The following is a 17,306-nucleotide window of genomic DNA, read 5'->3' on the forward strand; positions in this document are numbered from 1 at the left end:
TTGTAGAGACTGACAGCGAGAGATTGCGTGTGTGTGGCAGTCTAGAAGCAATCTTACTTTGAATGGGCTTTTTTTTTTTGTGTTTCTTCAGTACAGCAATAAAAAGAGGTTACAGGAAGGTCATTTAAACATCTTGTTACGCTTATGAGCTCAGAAAAGGGAGAGTGGATCTTTTGAAATCAATTTGAAACATTTAAGATCATTATTTTTATCATTTTATTTTTTTTTCATTCAAATGTAATATATAGATTCCAGTGTATTGTTTTAAAAATATAAAAACTAAATGAAATTATGGTAAGCTCCAACATGGTCTAACTTAACATAATTTCATGTAATTTTTCTTGTGAATTTTTTTTATTCATAAATGACTACAGAGATACACACTTTCACATAAACACCAACATTAGTTTCAACTGTTAGAGTAAAAAAGTGGTACTGCAGTTTTCCATGCTTAAAAAATTGTATAACAATAGTGTATGCCCATTAGAATAAAATAATTTTAGGGTAGTAGGATTATAGCACACCACAGACAATGTACAGTATTCCATTAAATGAACATGTTGAGCTATCAAGGCAAATTTGCAGAATTTATGGAAAAATGTATTTGTATTTTACACTTTGTTTGTATTGCAAGCCCTTTTGACATTATATCACATGCAGGAAATTAATTATAGATATTGACAATTCAATTTTTTTACTAGTTAAAATGCTAATTCTTGATACCTGTAATTACGTTTGCACTAGAAAAACTGTCATTTTTGATATCCAAAAAATGACATTATTACTCATGAAAATACCTCTTCTTGATATGAAAAATGGAATTTCCTCTAATAAAATAATTGTTGATAGCTGTAACTGCATTTTAAATAGTAGAACTTCACAATGATCAAAACGCAATTACAGATATCTATTCATAATTTTGCACTATATGAAATTCCAAATACACAAATCAGCTGTGTACTTTGTTGTAGTAAAAATTCAAATTTATGAAATTATTAAGTACATTGTTACTAAGACAAATATCCATTCCAAATATCAACAATTGAATTAGAACTAGTAAAAAGGCTAATTTTTGATATCTGTAAATTTATTTCATTATGTTAGATTTGATATTTCAAATATCCAGAAATATAACAATAACAATAAACTGAAGAGTAATTAAAGATAATATAAATGGCTTTCTTACTAGCTACAATAACATTAAATATATCTGAAATGAACATTGCTGCAAGTGACAAACAAAAATGTTAACCTTAGTTAAAAATATACTTAAAAATACTGGTTGTAATTTCATTTTTTATATCAGGGAATAGGCATTTGCACTTGTAACAATGTAATATTGATATAAAAAAATCAGTTTTTGATATATATATAAAAAAATATGTATTTCCTTGAGTAATGACGTCACTTTTGATAGAATTAAGAATTCAAGAATTAACATGTTTACTAGTAGTAATTCCATTGCTAGTGAAAACTTAATTACAGATATCTATAATTCATATCCTGCATGTGATTAAATGTTGAAAATGCTTGACGTCATTTGTTTGTTGTGATAAGACAATGTTCACATAGTGTCAAACAAGTACATTTGGAGCATTCGAGCATAGACCTAAAGTCTTTTTTTATAAAAAATTAAATAAGGTGTTTTTAACACTGTAATGTTGTATACAGTTTGAAATGATATAGTGATATTTTGCACAGTCCACTGACAATCACTAACAACATAATTCTGTTGTCTGGTCATGATTAACAATGTGAAAATGATGCTCCATTCTTAGTTCTATGAGCTTCTGTGCTGTGCCACAACATATGCAACATTATCAAGACATCTAAAATGCAAACACGTGACACTGAGAGGTCTTTATGTGCCCTGCTGGGTGCAGCCTTATGAACAGTTGCTAAAAGACTTGTTTAATGTTTTAGAGAGATTCAGCCCTGGGAATGATAGAGCCGGAGAACTGTGGGGGAGGCAGAGCTTTCTCAAGCTGCTCTGTGTGAGTGAGTGAGTGTGTGTGTGCGTGTGTGTGTGTGTGCGTGCGTGTTGCACCACATATGGAGTTATGTCTTCATCCCAGGATATGGCTTGAGCCTGTGTAGCGTAGTCTTCTCTTTAACAGTCTGTGGTAAAGAGAGAAATATTGAAAAAAAAAAAATCATAAATGGTATAATTTGATGGTTCCGAACAATTTGTTCACCACTGATTAAATATTTCGGTAACACTTTACAATAAGATGGTATTTCTTAACATTAGTATACTTCATTAGTTAAAATGAACTGACAATGAACAATAGTTAAACACCACTTATTAATATAGGTTATTGTTAATTTCTACACATACTAATACATTTTAACATTAAAAGTTGTATTTAACATAAAGTTGTATTAACATAAAGAAATGCATGCTGAACAATCATGAACTAACAATGAACAACATTTTTTCAGCATTTATTAATCCTGGGTAAAGTTCATTTCAACATATTTTAATACATTTTAACATTAAAAGTTCTATAAATTAACATTACATAATGCATTATACACTAATATGAACTAACAATAAACAATAGTGTATTTGTAAATTTATATTAACCAAGATCAATAAATGCTGTTAAATATCATTGTTAGTTCATGAAACCTAACGTATTTTTCAAAAGTGAACAAATAAAACCTTGTTGCAAAGAGTGAGCAAATTAACAAATGCTATGCTATTTTACTGTAATTTAAGCTCACAGTTTTTCATTAATTCAAATCTTGTTTTGATGTGAGCATTTGAGGTATGTTCTACATTTGCCTGCAGTATTCTAATTTTTATTTATTATCTCTGACACATTCAAGTGACCTTCTGCTGGTGTGAAGAACTACTGCACCCCACTGCTGTCAGCATAGAGTTGTATGCACAGGTTCATTTTAAACAGTGAGTTCTTTACCTGAGGGCTTAAAGGCTGTCAGCTGAACCACCTGAAATAAAAGAGGTGGATGTAATAGTAACGAGAAATAAAATGCCTTTTTCTTTGGCTATTATGCAGTATGCTGCTTACCTGACTTTCGTTGGCTTGTTTTAATGTGAAACTCACAGTGCTTTCATCTTTAAAACGCTCTAATGGATAAAGAGAAAATGACAGAAATGTTGCATTCTGTGAAAAACAATACCACACAGTTCACATTTTGTTTTGGGGTGAATCTCACGAAACCTGCGTAAAATTTGTTTGCATCATATTTAATCACAAAATCATACGGAAGCCCTGAAATGCAAGATGAAAAAAAAAATTCACTAGGTGAAAATTGTTTTGTAGGTGTCTTAGTGCCTTTCCTGAGCATATGTCCTACATTTTTTTTCTCTCTGAATGCGAATCTGAAACAAACCCTGCATTCCAAATGGAATAAATCACCCTCCGAAGGGCACTTTGAAAGGAAAACAATTATGATAGTCAAGCTGTAAGATCGCTTCTAACAGAATTTCCAATAAAAATGACTTTAAAGTCTTTGAAGGGAATAAGGATGATAACTTCAAAAGGAACACACCCATACACTCACTGAGCACTTTATTAGGAACACCTCTACACCTATTTATTCACGTGATTATTTAATAAGCCAATCGTGTGGCAATAGTGCAATGCATATACAGGTCAAGAGCTTCGGTTAATGTTCACATCAACCATCAGAATGGGGAACAAATGTGATCTCAGTGATTTCGACCATGGCATGATTGTTGGTGCCAGATGGGCTGGTTTGAGTATTTCTGTAACTGCTGATCTCCTGGGATTTTCACACACAACAGTCTCTAGAATTTACTCCACATGGTGCCAAAAACAAAAAACATCCAGTGAGCAGCAGTACTGTGGACGGAAACGCCTTGTTGATGAGTGAGGTCAACGGAGAATGGCCAGACTGGTTTGAGCTGACAGAAAGGCTACGGTAACTCAGATAAACACTCTGTACCATTGAAGTGAGCAGAACTGCATCTCAGAATGCACAACATGTTGAACCTTGAGGCGGATGGGCTACAACAGCAGAAGACCACATCGGGCACTTTATTAGGACCATAGTGTTCATAATAAAGTGTTCAGTGAGTATGTAATCTGAGGTATATTCATTTAATTGTGAGATTTCACATATTAGAAGACTGTCTCATATTATATATGTTTTTTTTTTTTATTTAGATTTGCGAAACATTCTTGTTATTGTATTATACTATAATATAAATCTATAAATCAACAGATAAAGTACCACAGACATTCTGTCACCCTGTAAGCATAAGATTTAATGCTTACTGATAGTGACATCTGGTGGCTGAGGTTGGTACTACATGCTAATTGTTAGTTAGCAAGAAAATAAATTCTCACGTGTTGCCTCTCCGGAGAAAACGAATTTCAGAGAGAAAAAAAAGATGTAGAACATAGGCTCAGGAAAAAACCAAGACACCTAAAAAACCAAGTGAAATTTTTTTTTCATCTGTTTCAGGGCATCCGTAAAATCAATAGAAAGAAATGAAAAATTATATTTTGCTTAAAATATTTTTAAGAACGTTAATATTTTTATTTTTTATTTTTTGCATTTACATTATTTTTATGACAATTTAAAATAATTATTTTATTACAGTAATTTCAGTAATGTGTCTAATGTGTATCAACATAGAGAATAATGTGAATAACAAATAAGTGTAATGTCTAGATACATTTCGATAATGAGAATTTCGAGTCAACTGTGCTAAACTGTCATGAAAATGTATATATATATATATATATATATATATATATATATATATATATGTATGATTATTTGGTGTGGTGAAAATGGTTACTAAGTCAACTGAAAATGTTTGAAAATAGCTGCTTTTTTGATGATCTGTTGTGAGATTAGTATAATTGTTTTGAAAATGTTCCACTTACTAGTGAAAATACCTTTAATTTATGCTGACGTAAATAATAATAATACAAAAAGATAATCTAATGGGAATAAAAAAAAAGTAAAATGTCTGGATTCGTTTTGTCACAATGGAAATAAATCTTAATGGTCCTAAAAATAGACAAAATATAATTTCTTATTTTTGTCTTTTGATTTTGGGGTGAAATATGACCTGGATATTTTTTGTGAGATTCAGCATTGAGGGAATAATTCACACTAAAAATGAAAAATTAACATTACAACACTCAAATGTAGTGGCAGATACACATATGTAGTGAAACACACACCGTTCTTAAAGACGAGAGAGTTGACTGTGGAGCTGGTGATGGGAGTGCCGCTCTCACTGCTCTCTCGACTGGACTGAGTTGGCAGGCTGTGAACCCATGAGCCACTGGCAGATTTTTGAGAGGGCAAGAAGCTGGCAGGCTGAGAGCAGTTCTTTAAGAGGAAATGACAGCAAAAATTAGACCAATAACTAGAAACACAGGCAAGTTAGGGGTAACTTTTTAACTCAGCAGAAACAAAACATAATAAAAGGTCTTACTGTAAATGACAAGGCTTTCCGTTTCTCCTGAATTCTTCTTATAGCGCTCCGCACCTTCGTCATTATACAACATTCAGATTTAATTTTCCATTTACATTTATAAAGGAAAGTATGCAACTTTTCTTACAAGTTAAATCTATTTTAGAGATGTAAAGTTCAACTTGAGAGAAATTAATGTAGATGTCATACCTCACTGTTGTAAACTGCATACACCAAAAAAATGTACAGGCCCTAGAAAGAGAGATGTTTAGTTGAATACCAAGGCTCACTTGTGCTTGTGATTTAAATGTTTGCTGTTTTTATTTTAATTTGAGAAAATTTTATATTTTCCTTTTATGGAACAATAATTAAAAAAAATCTCATTAAATGAACCAAATACTTACTAAGAAAAAAAAAGGCAGAAGTCCAACCCGATATTTTAATTTAATAGTGAAAAATTACAAATTGTACCAGATTTTAAATACCTTGGAATTATTTTAGATTCATATTTGACATTTCTCATTTCTCTTACAGTATCACATCATGGTTACAAGCAGGAAAAACTACCTTAGACCTTTACATAGTTTATACAAACGGGCACTAAAAATATTTGATAAAAAACCAATTACATATCCTCATTGTCATATAATTATGAAGTATCATTTTTTAATTTTGATAATTTGTTCATTTTAATATTTGTTGCCCAATGTACACCCTTGAAAGAATTTGTGTCATTGCACTTGGAAAACACAAGACAAACTAGAGCCTCCTTAAGAGGAGATTGTGAAGTGCAATACAGAGCCTCAGACTCTGGTCATTCAGCTTTCTCTATAAGAGCTGTCAATATTTGGAATACATTACCAACTAACATAAGACAATGCCCTACTCTTGCACAATTTAAGATACATCTGAAAATATGGTTAAAGACAAGCCAAATTTGCAAACATTGAATAATTTGTAATCCCGGTAATTTGTAATCATAATTTTGAGCAGTTTTTAATTTAGTAGCTCATGTATTTAATCATGTAATGTTATTTATTATTGTTATTAGTACTGTATTTTTACTTGTTATGTTTTTGTCTGCTGTCTATTGACTGTTTTAAAGATGCTTTTGTAATTTATTATTTCTGCTCAGGGACTACAGATGAAATTTAGCTTTGTAGCTAATTCTGGGGCAGTCATCAACTGTCCATTGTCCCTGTCAAATTAACTTCAAAATAAGTTTAACATTGTCTTTGTGTTTGTTTTTGAGTTGCCACAGTATGCAATAGACTGGCATGTCTTAAGGTCAATATTAGGTCAAAAATGGCAAAAAAGAAACAGCTTTCACTAGAAACTCACCAGTCAATCATTGTATTGAGGAATGAAGGCTATACAATGCTTGAAATTGCCAAAAAACTGAAGATTTCATACAAAGGTGTACACTACAGTCTTCAAAGACAAAGGACAACTGACTCTAACAAGGACAGAAAGAGATGTGGAAGGCCAGATGTACAACTAAACAAGAGGATAAGTACATCAGAGTCTCTAGTTTGAGAAATAGACACCTCACATGTCCTCAGCTGACAGCTTCATTGAATTCTACCCGCTCAACACCAGTTTCATGTACAACAGTAAAGAGAAGACTCAGGGGTGCAGGCCTTATGGGAAGAATTGCAAAGAAAAAGCCACTTTTGAAACAGAAAAACAAAAAGAAAAGGTTCGAGTGGGCAAAGAAACACAGACATTGGACAACAGATAATTGGAAAAGAGTGTTATGGGTCTTAACCCCATTGAGCTTTTGTGGGATCAGCTAGACTGTAAGGTGCGTGAGAAGTGCCCGACAAGACAGACACATCTATGGGAAGTGCTACAGGAAGCGTGGGGTGAAATGTCACCTGAGTATCTGGACAAACTGACAGCTAAAATGCCAAGGATCTGCAAAGCTGTCATTGCTGCACATGGAGGATTTTTTGATAAGAACTCTTTGAAGTAGTTTAAGAAGTTCTGAAAAAAAAATTCAAATTGTAATAGTAATTTTTCACGTTATTAATGTCCTGACTATACATTGTGATTAGTTGAATGCCACTTTGGTGAATAAAAGTACCAATTTCTTTCCATAAGAGCAAAATCTGTACGTTATTCCAAACCTTTGGCCACCAATGTGTGTGTGTGTATATATATATATATTTATATATATACTGGTGAAACCATTATTTTTAAATGCTGGTAACCAGTTATAACCAGTTAATTTTGTTCTGATCATTTTTTTATGAAACCAAAGTCCAAAGGGTTTATCACAGTATTTTTTTGGAACTACACCACTTCATGTTGCCCGAAAAAATTAAGCATGTGCTTTGATCCAGAAGGAAACTGCTGCATCACACATTTCTTTGCCTAATTGCCCCTTGTGGATGTCACATTCTGAAGACCTTTTTAACAACTATTTATAATTACTACATATACTGTACATGCATGGCTAATCCAGATACAAGGAAAAAAGTACATTTCTCGGTTGAATTATTATTAGATATGATGCATTAATACAGATTTGATGTTGCCTGGTTTTGAATGAGAAGCAGATCTCTAATTAAAATTATACTTAACTGTTAATTAACTGTATGCATGTTATGATGTCTTTGCTGATAAATCCACCACACAGAAAAAAACATTTATTGCTTATTTTTGGCAAGTGGCTTATTTTGGGCTTCTTTTTCCAGACCAGATTGCTTGTTTCTCTAGCGAGATCTGGCAACACTGCAATTGGTGTTTCACCCACCCCTTAGCGTAGAGTACTGTCATTTAAAAAAGAACGTTATAAACAGTTCTTTTATTTTGTTCAAACCGGTAACCTTTCGGAAGGGAGGCTGTGGAACTTCTGAACTGGGATGAAAAAATACAGTTTTTGCTCAAAATGAACTGAAATGAAAAACATTTTGTTTTTAGTCCCTGCATATAGACAAAAATTTATAACTCCTAAATAGGAGTTAAAATTAGCTCAGAGATCTCTGCTACATAAAACATTCATGACAGATCTGCACTGGCTAATTATATCAGAAGAGCTTCCTTTCAGTGACAGATCCAACTCATGATCTCCTCCTTTATCTTTGTGTGTGTGTGTGTGTGTGTGTGTCTCCCCCATTTCCCTCTATTTGTTTCTGCCTCTCTCTATCTCTTTCCCAGACACACAGTAAATCTACATGAACAAGCTCTGGGTAGGAGCTCTACTCTCATTATTAAAGGAATGGGAGGAAGAACGAGACAGAAAAAACAACTACATGAAGCAGAAAAAAAGTGGAAGCTAAGCACTGAGTTGTGAGTTTGAGGGAGGAAACAGAAAAATGCTCCCTCATTCTTCAGTTACATTCAGCCATAAATGCTGTGTGTTACCTGAAAAGCATTGAGTGTGATGAACAGATAAACCAGAACAACAGATAAGTGTTGCAACACACCACACAGCCAGGTCAGACCTAACACTGGCAACAAGATCAGCACTGGACGCGTTGCTGCCCTGCACACAGACACAAACACAATTAAATGATCAGATTTAAATGTTCAGATTTAAAAAGAACACAAAGGTGCAATTTTTTATTTATGCTGCACTGTCTGATATGGCAGTTGTCTTGGGTCTTATACTGGCACCTGGTGGCATAAATGAACATCACGTGAAAGCAACATTTTTAGTAGGCTACTGATATGACTGGAGTCTTCATCGTAACTGTACATCATTTTTTAAATACTTTCCAAAAGTGCTGTTCATTTTTTGTGTGTTTAAATCATTTAATGGGGAGAAAATTACTAAGTGCACCTTTAATTATGCTCATACCTGCCATAGTTTTACCACAATTTTTGTATATGTACCACATTATTCTTTGAAGTACCCTGGATTACCATGTAAATACCTTGGTATATGTAAGATAATGTATAGTCATTATTGCAAAATAGGATGGTGTTCAGATATCACTCAGCTTTTCAATATGATAATGAAGGTGTTTCATTTGCAAAATAAATGCTATAATGACCAGCTAACTGTACAGTATCCAGCTAATTACAATGCTACTTAACAAATAAAAAATTAAATGGACATGAAATATTGATTTCAGTTAAAATTATTGTATCTTGTAAGAAGAATGATGCTGCAGAGTGAAATACGGAAATTGTTTGCCTAGGACAACACTCAATTATACAGTTTAGCAGTCATTATACAACAATATTGACCGCAGATGCCTCAATGACCAATCAGAATATGATGATCATTAGGTGCCATGGTATTATCATCTAATACCATCACTGTATCATGCACGTTTTTGTAAGGATGCACTTTTCTTAAGCAGCAGGTTTATTTACTGATACCCCATAACACACATCGCACAACATTGCTTGCTTTCTCTGAAAATATCAAATTGAGGGTACACATATTGACAACACTCTCACACTGCAGGCAATCTATAAAACAGCATTGCAAAAATACCATATTCAAAAGCTGAATAAACTGACTAGGCATCTCAGTTTTATAGCAGTCTGACTGTAATAAGACTGTTACCTGAAAACTAATAATAGATATGACTGTGTGTTTAAAAAGCTTTCATTTTTTAAGGACACCTCCAGGTCTCTGCTTAAATACACTGGGGGAAAAAAGGGAAAACACAGGTTGTCCGATTGACTATAATAATATTATTTGTGATCTACACAACAAAATTGTGTTTCTCTTCTAAACTTGTTTTCTTATCTTTGATGTGCACTCTACTAGATTTAATTATGTAGGGTGAATGTGAACAAATCAAGTATGTTATAACAGTGCAAAAATTATTTTTGCTGCTGATTAAATTTACTTAATTAAAATGAGCTAATGCAACAATTCTTGAGCTTAAGTTCATTGCATTCAATCTAATTGGAGGAAGTTTATTAATCCATTTGTGTTAGGACAACATGAATAATTTTTGTTGACATACAGTAACTGAAACTAGGCAGTGGATTTGTAGTTCCCTGCATGCTTTGCATGGGACTTAATGTGTAGAGTAAACATTTTTAAATGTAGTGTTATTTTATGTATTTTTGATCAAGATGAAAAAAGGGGGATACTTGATTTTGTTTCATGTTTATTTATTTTAGGATTTGCTTATGTTGAGGACGGGAACACAATGAACATGCTGTATGTTGGTTTACTCAAGGTGCAATTAGTACTTAGAATTTAGCATGCTAATGTTGGTATTGCTAGCTAAAAGTTAGCCAACTAGCCTAACCGTATAACATCAAAACCGAAATCAATTTGAGGCAACTTAATTGGTTAATTTAAAATTAACTTTTTTCCATTATGTTGAAATTATGTGAACAAATTATGTTTTCTGATGAATAATTAATGAACTAAACCAAGAAGAAAAAGTATGTTGATGTAAATTAATTGATTCAACTTCATTGGTACCGATTAAATCAAGTAAATTCAGTGTAGCTAATTAAACAGAGGCTTTAGTGTCATTTTTACTGTTTTATGAAAGAAAGTCTGCTGCATACTAAAACAGGATGCAGAGGTGTAATTTTAGGTATGGATGATAGGGACATGTCCCGATCAACATTCAGAAAACTGGAAATGTCCCAACCAACATTTTGACAATTTCATATGGCAACTGTTACTTTTCTCAGCGCTGTTCAAAATGCACCAATCACAGTCGTTTGTAAGATTTAAAAAAATATATATTTATGTTTACGTACGTTAATTATTATTACGTGGGTGGATTTCCATTGGTATTTTACATTCAATCCTTGAAATTAGTAGATTTAAACAAGCATACTTTTCGTGAACAAAATATTTCCTGTCAAAAAGTAACACAATTTAATGAGTTTTGAATACAATCCAATGGACGAATTCTGCTTTTTCAGCCAGTGTGGTGAGAAATTGTGTCCTCCCTGAAAATTGGGTCTCCCTCTGACGTCACAGCAATTCTATTAGCTGAGGGACCTATTAATGGGTACTTTATTCACTGCCTGAGTAGAAATCCATTAAAATCGTTTTATGATGTATGTTGATATAACTTTGTAAATAAGACATTTAATGACTTTTAAACCATAAATTACACATAATAGTATATAACTGAAGTTATAGATTGTGAAATTAAAGATGTGTCGTTGTTTGTGTTTTTCTGTTAAGCTAGCATTCAATGACATGCTATTACGATAACATTATAGGTTTTTGCTCAGGCATTACAAACAGTTACCCCCATGGGGACTTGATTTACTGGGCGGACTCAATTTCTCATGACACCTGTAAGCGTCCTCTTCAGGAAAACACCTTAAAAATGTAACGAATGTGTGCAGGTTAAATTTTGAGGTGCAGGATTTAAAGATGCTGGTAAAACTCCCAATAAATGTTTTATTTTGCACATTGGAGAAGAGCATCAGGATTAGAAAATAATGTTTTATAAATAAAATAAGGCATTTGTGATAAAAAAAAAAAAAAGTAACTAATTGTAGGCTAAGCCTAAAGCCTACTTCAGAAGGCCTATGTTTTCAGATAAAACTTAAATACATATAAATAAGCAATATGAGAAAAGATTATGTGGGAGTGAGGGAAGTTGGAAAGTAGAAAGTGGGGAAAAATGTCAATGTTCCAATGTTCCATTCTCCCCGTAATTTGTTAATCTTGCGATGTAATTTTGCACATGTAAATTGTAATTTAGCCTACCCTTTGTTTAGACTTCCTTTTTTTAATGCTGGATAATACATTTTACAGAATGTCACTTTATGTCCCTTAGATATTATTTATCTCAAGGTAAATCTTCTTGAAAAAGATAACATTTGATTTTGACTCATTAACCTTAGGTTTATTGCATCCCATATTGCTGCATATTATCGCATATCAAATTTTTCCTCCTAACCATACAGTGGTCAGATCTTAATTTATTTATTCTTTAGAAGTTCTTAAAGCAAAAATGCTAATATGTAATATGGAGGGACAGAGAAATAATGTAAGAAATTATACTTGTTGTATGAGGTAATAATGTTATTTTACTAAATTTCTTGCATTTTCTTAATACCAATATTTTGAATATGATCCTTGCTATATGTCCCTACCAACTTTCAAACCAAACCTACATCCTTGACAGGACCAATGAGTTTTTGTGGAAAGTTAAATGACGTCATATCTCCTCAAGTCCAGGTGGATGACAGAGAGACATGAGATGTGGAAAATAAACTTGTGGACAGGTGTTTGTGTGATGAGCTCACCCAGATAAGAAGAAATTATGAGCTATTGGATAGCTGAAATTTATCTCTTTATTCCAACCTGTTATAATGTCAAAGGAAAAAATAATCACCATGTAAGATCCAGTGTTTGAAGTTTTGAATCAGAGCTGGGCGTCAGCATTTTTGCTCTGCGGCGTGCACTGGCCACTGTAACCATGACAACCCTACAAAGCACCACAAAATTGACCTGAAAACAGATAACAACATCTGACATAAGAAACAAGCACAATTACAAACTTATTTAAAATGCAAACAATTATATATTTTTTTTAAAATACAATCTTTAGTGGGAGAATCTCACAAAGAAATGTCATATTTCACTCCAAAATCAAAAGAACAATAATAAATTATATTCTGCATAAATATATTTTCCTGAATGCGAAAGTGTTCCATGATTCATAAAGGAAAGACTGTTTTTGTTTTCCGGTCTCCAATGTTTTTACTCACATCGGCAATGTTTTTAGCTAATAGGGATATCATAAAATATCGATCTATTGATTATTGATCAGAATGTTATTTTATCTATACATTTTTGAGGTATCGATTTATTAACATAAGCCGACATTTAAATTAGAAGCCTAATTTGTGTGCTTTCAATTCACTGCCAGTTGCATTCCATTCAATGAAGTCTTGATGTAATAGCTTTGGGAGACCACAAGTGGGCAACATAACATTTACTGAAGCTGGTTGCTGCATGGAAGAGGCATCACACATACGTTAAGAGCTGATGACAGTCCAAAGTTAAGAACTTTTTTGTACTTCTTCAAGAATAAACAAAGTGACATTGATGAGTTTGCAGGTTAGTGTATGAAACTGCTGTAACTGCTCAACTGGATGTTTAGAAATGGCAACGTTTATTATGCAATTTCTCGGTATGTAGCATTGAATAGGTCTTTCATTCAAGCTGTCCAACCACAAAAAGACATACTTGTAACTGAAAATACATTGTTTAGGCTCTATGAAAGATACTTATACACAATATATCATCCAGTTATGATTAGTGTAAATAATCTATGTCCTTTAATAATGATTTGGGTCAAATTTAATGGAAAACTACACAAGTTGAGCTTCGTTAAACAGCCTCCAGAGACGGGGGCCTGGGTAGCTCAGTGGTAAAGATGCTGGCTATCACCCCTGGAGTTCGCTAGTTCAAATCCCAGGGTGTGCTGGGTGACTCCAGCCAGGTCTCCAAAGCAATCAAATTGGCCCAGTTGCTAGGGAGGGTAGAGTCACATGGGGTAACCTCCTTGTGATCACTATAATGTGGTTTGTTCTCGGTGGGGCGCGTGGTGAGTTGAACGTGGTTGCCACGGTGGAGGCCGTGAAGCACTATGTCTCCATGGCAGTGCGCTCAACAAGCCACGTGACAAGATGTGTGGGGCTGATGGTAACAGAGGCAACTGGGATTTGTCCTCTGCCACTCAGACTGAGGTGAATCACTATGTGACCACGAGGACTTAAAAGCACATTGGGAATTGTGCATTCCAAATGAAGAAAAAAAAAAAACAGCCTCCAGAGATGGCGAGCCCACAGTGTGTGGAGAAACGCTTAGAATCAAATGACATATTAGTGTACTCTAATACCAAGCATAACTCAGAGTTTACGCATATACACTACCGGTCAAAAGTTTTGAAACACTTACTCATTTTTTATTATAATTTTTTTTCACATTTTAGAATAATAGTAAAGTCATCAAAACTATGGAATAACATAAATGGAACTATGGGAATTATGTTGTGACTAAATAAATCAAAACTGTGTTATATTTTAGCATCTTCAAAGTAGTCACCCTTTGTCTAGAATTTTCAGAAATGTACTCTTGACATTTTCTCAACCAACTTCTTGAGGTATCACCCTGGGATGCTTTTTTAAACTGTATTGAAGGTGTTCCCATCTATGTTGGGCACTTATTGGCTGCTTTTCTTTATTATAAGCTGGGGAAAAAAAAAAAAAAAATATTTTAACACTGAAAAAGTTACATACTTCAGCTTTAAACTGCTTCTCATGGAGACTGGAACCAAAACAGTCAACATGGCACTGCCCAGTGGTTAGTCGGGAAAACTGATAAAATTATGCCTATTTTTGCATAGTGATATCATTTTCATGACAGTTAGCACATTCCCGCTCAATCCTCATTACCGTAATGCGACAAATCTCATTCTCATTACTCTGATAAAGTCACTCTGTAAAAACACAAGGAGTTTTTGTATTAATACAATTTTTATTAAAATGAGCATAAACTAAATCAAGTACAACAAACACTACTATAATTTAAAAATATATTTTACCATTTATATAATATATCATAATTTCTTTTCTTTGTGCACTTCTCATTTAATCTTTTGACTTTGGGGTGAAATATGACACGGACAATTTCTTGACAAGTTTTGTGAGATTCACTCTAGCACTGTCTACATGGCATTTACATCACATTCATACAATTATTAATTTACCAGACACTTATATTAAGTGTTTTTTGCTGTTCATACTACATAAACACCATCAGAACTGTACTGGATATGCAAAAAAAAAAAAAAAGATCAATTATTATCAGTTTATGAGACACACACTCGCAAGGAAGTGCACACTTGTGACATACTTACAGCCAAAACAAAGATCACGGGCCCTGCAAAAGCCCAAATGACATGTGACTGAATGTTCAGCCAGCAGTACTTCTCTGATTTGTACTGGTTCAATGAGGCCGCCAAAGTTATAGCAACTATAGCAACTGGCAGCCCTGAGAAAGACAAAGCAAATAAAAGTTTATAATCTGTCAGACAAAAAAACATAGTCTAATTGCTTAGAAAAATAATAGCACACCTCTCATAAAAAAGCCACTCAATTTAAGGTATCAAGTCTGTAGCACAAACGGTGAAGGATAAGTTATGCCTGCCATGGATGAGTTGCGCGTTATGAGTTACAGTACATGCCTTTGCAAACACAAATAATGATGGTTCTCACCCCAGCCCAGCACGTAGTAAAGCTTCATTCTCCTCTCCTCACTGATGTTAACTGACACAACTTTACTCCAGAGCAGTAACCCCTCCACCAGCATCCAGCAGAAAGACGACAGGTAAAACAGATGAAGGAGTGCTGTCACCAGCCAACAGGCTTCCTGATCAACACCAACATATGTAAACATGCAATTTTGAGACATGGGATAAAACATGTCCCACAGTTATACCTGCCATTAGTTGAAAATAGCTACATATCCAAGATCACTAGAAATGTTTTTAAATTAAAATGTACAGTTTCATTTTAATTTATCTTTATTTTAGAAAATAAATATGATATTGCATATACTGTTAATTAAACTATGTATTACACTCAAGACAAACAGAAATATAGATATGTATCTGTAAAATAAACATTACTACCATGTCCTGACCAAAGAAAGAGGTTAATTTAAAAAATAATCCTCTTTAAAAAGGTTTTGGAGCTGTGTCTATACACCATCACATATTTATGAAAAGTTTACATTTATTTTCATAAATAGCATTCCAAAAAGTATTTTCAAAAAGATATTCCACTAGATGGCAGCATGTTCTAGAAAAAGGATTTTTTTACTCTATCACCTTCCGTCAAAAATACCAAAAATGGGCTTTTCCAAATCAGTGGGCGTTTTCAAACCACTGAGATTCCCAAATCTCATTGGATAGATTAGAAACGAGAGTTACATATGTAACTGCTATTCAATGAGTTCTGGATGACCGCCAGAGGCAGTGCATCACACTGGATATTATCTCTCTTCGCTCATGCTCAGGTCGAGTCTAATACTGACAAAGTCACCTCGAGACCCAAGATGACATAGGGTCCTCCCCTATTTAACCTCGTGACTTCCAGCAAACTGTCCGAGTGACAGAGAACTCTGGCAGTCATCCAGAACTCATAGAACCGCAGTTGCATACGTAACTCTCGTTCTATTTCGTTCTTACTGACTGCCAGAGGCAGTGCTTCATTCTGGATGACTCATAACAATAAGGTCACGAGGAGGTATGCTTACTCCTAAGAGGAAGTTGAAGGCCACAATAGGACGGCCATTTCAATAGCGCCCAGGGCAGCCACATTAACTGATCTGGAGAAAGCATCTGTAGATGACTAATTAGCTACGCTGAGGCAAAGAGGTCCACCGCTGCTCTGCCAAATCATGGCCATATAATTTCTACTACCTCCAGGCTGAGTCTCCATTCTCCCAGGGGAGGACTGTGGGGAGACAAAAAATTTGCCACCACGTTTGACACACCTGGGAGGTGCATCGCTCTGATGCTCATGAACCGAGGGAAGGCCCACGTCAGGAGGTCCTGTGCCACCTTCAGGAATTGACTGGACCTGGTGCCGCCCTGATGGTTGATGTGATAGACCACCGATGTGTTGTCTGTCCTGATTAGGACATGCCTGCCCTCTAGGAGTAGTCCAAAGTACCTCAGAGCTAGTAGTACTTCTCGTAACTCCGAGGTATTTATAAGTTTGAAGGCTTGCCTGTGTTTCCAGTATCCCCTGACCACTCTGTGCTGCCAGACCTCCCCCAGCCAGTAAGTGAAGCATCGATTTGAATTATTTCCCAGAGAGAGGGAATCACACCCAGGGCACACCCTTGGTCAGGAATGATCTCCTCCTCCTTGGTTTCAAGGTAAGGAGGCACCATTCTGTAACTTTGATAAGC

The 17,306-nt window shown here is 34.4% G+C and overlaps 1 protein-coding gene across 4 annotated transcripts in view; it reads right to left on the reverse strand.

The window, feature by feature from the left end:
• Nucleotides 1–1,177: 1,177 nt before the first annotated feature.
• The window catches only part of adgrd2 (adhesion G protein-coupled receptor D2), a 47,858-nt gene continuing 31,729 nt past the window's right edge, over nt 1,178–17,306 (reverse strand). For 3 of the 4 annotated variants that reach the window (XM_051654184.1, XM_051654182.1, XM_051654186.1), the window contains 9 exons: nt 15,605–15,758; nt 15,247–15,380; nt 12,715–12,830; nt 8,795–8,915; nt 5,636–5,677; nt 5,447–5,500; nt 5,190–5,340; nt 3,036–3,094; nt 1,178–2,118 (listed from right to left, as the gene is read on the reverse strand). In XM_051654184.1, the coding sequence (XP_051510144.1) occupies nt 2,059–2,118; nt 3,036–3,094; nt 5,190–5,340; nt 5,447–5,500; nt 5,636–5,677; nt 8,795–8,915; nt 12,715–12,830; nt 15,247–15,380; nt 15,605–15,758 (891 nt within the window). In that variant the 3' untranslated portion in view covers nt 1,178–2,058. Of the gene's footprint in view, nt 2,119–2,924; nt 2,956–3,035; nt 3,095–5,189; nt 5,341–5,446; nt 5,501–5,635; nt 5,678–8,794; nt 8,916–12,714; nt 12,831–15,246; nt 15,381–15,604; nt 15,759–17,306 lie in introns of all 4 variants that reach the window. The other variant, XM_051654183.1, reaches the window with a different exon arrangement.

The sequence above is a fragment of the Myxocyprinus asiaticus genome, chromosome 24 (assembly GCF_019703515.2).
Source record: "Myxocyprinus asiaticus isolate MX2 ecotype Aquarium Trade chromosome 24, UBuf_Myxa_2, whole genome shotgun sequence".
Classification (NCBI taxonomy): Eukaryota; Metazoa; Chordata; class Actinopteri; order Cypriniformes; family Catostomidae; genus Myxocyprinus; species Myxocyprinus asiaticus.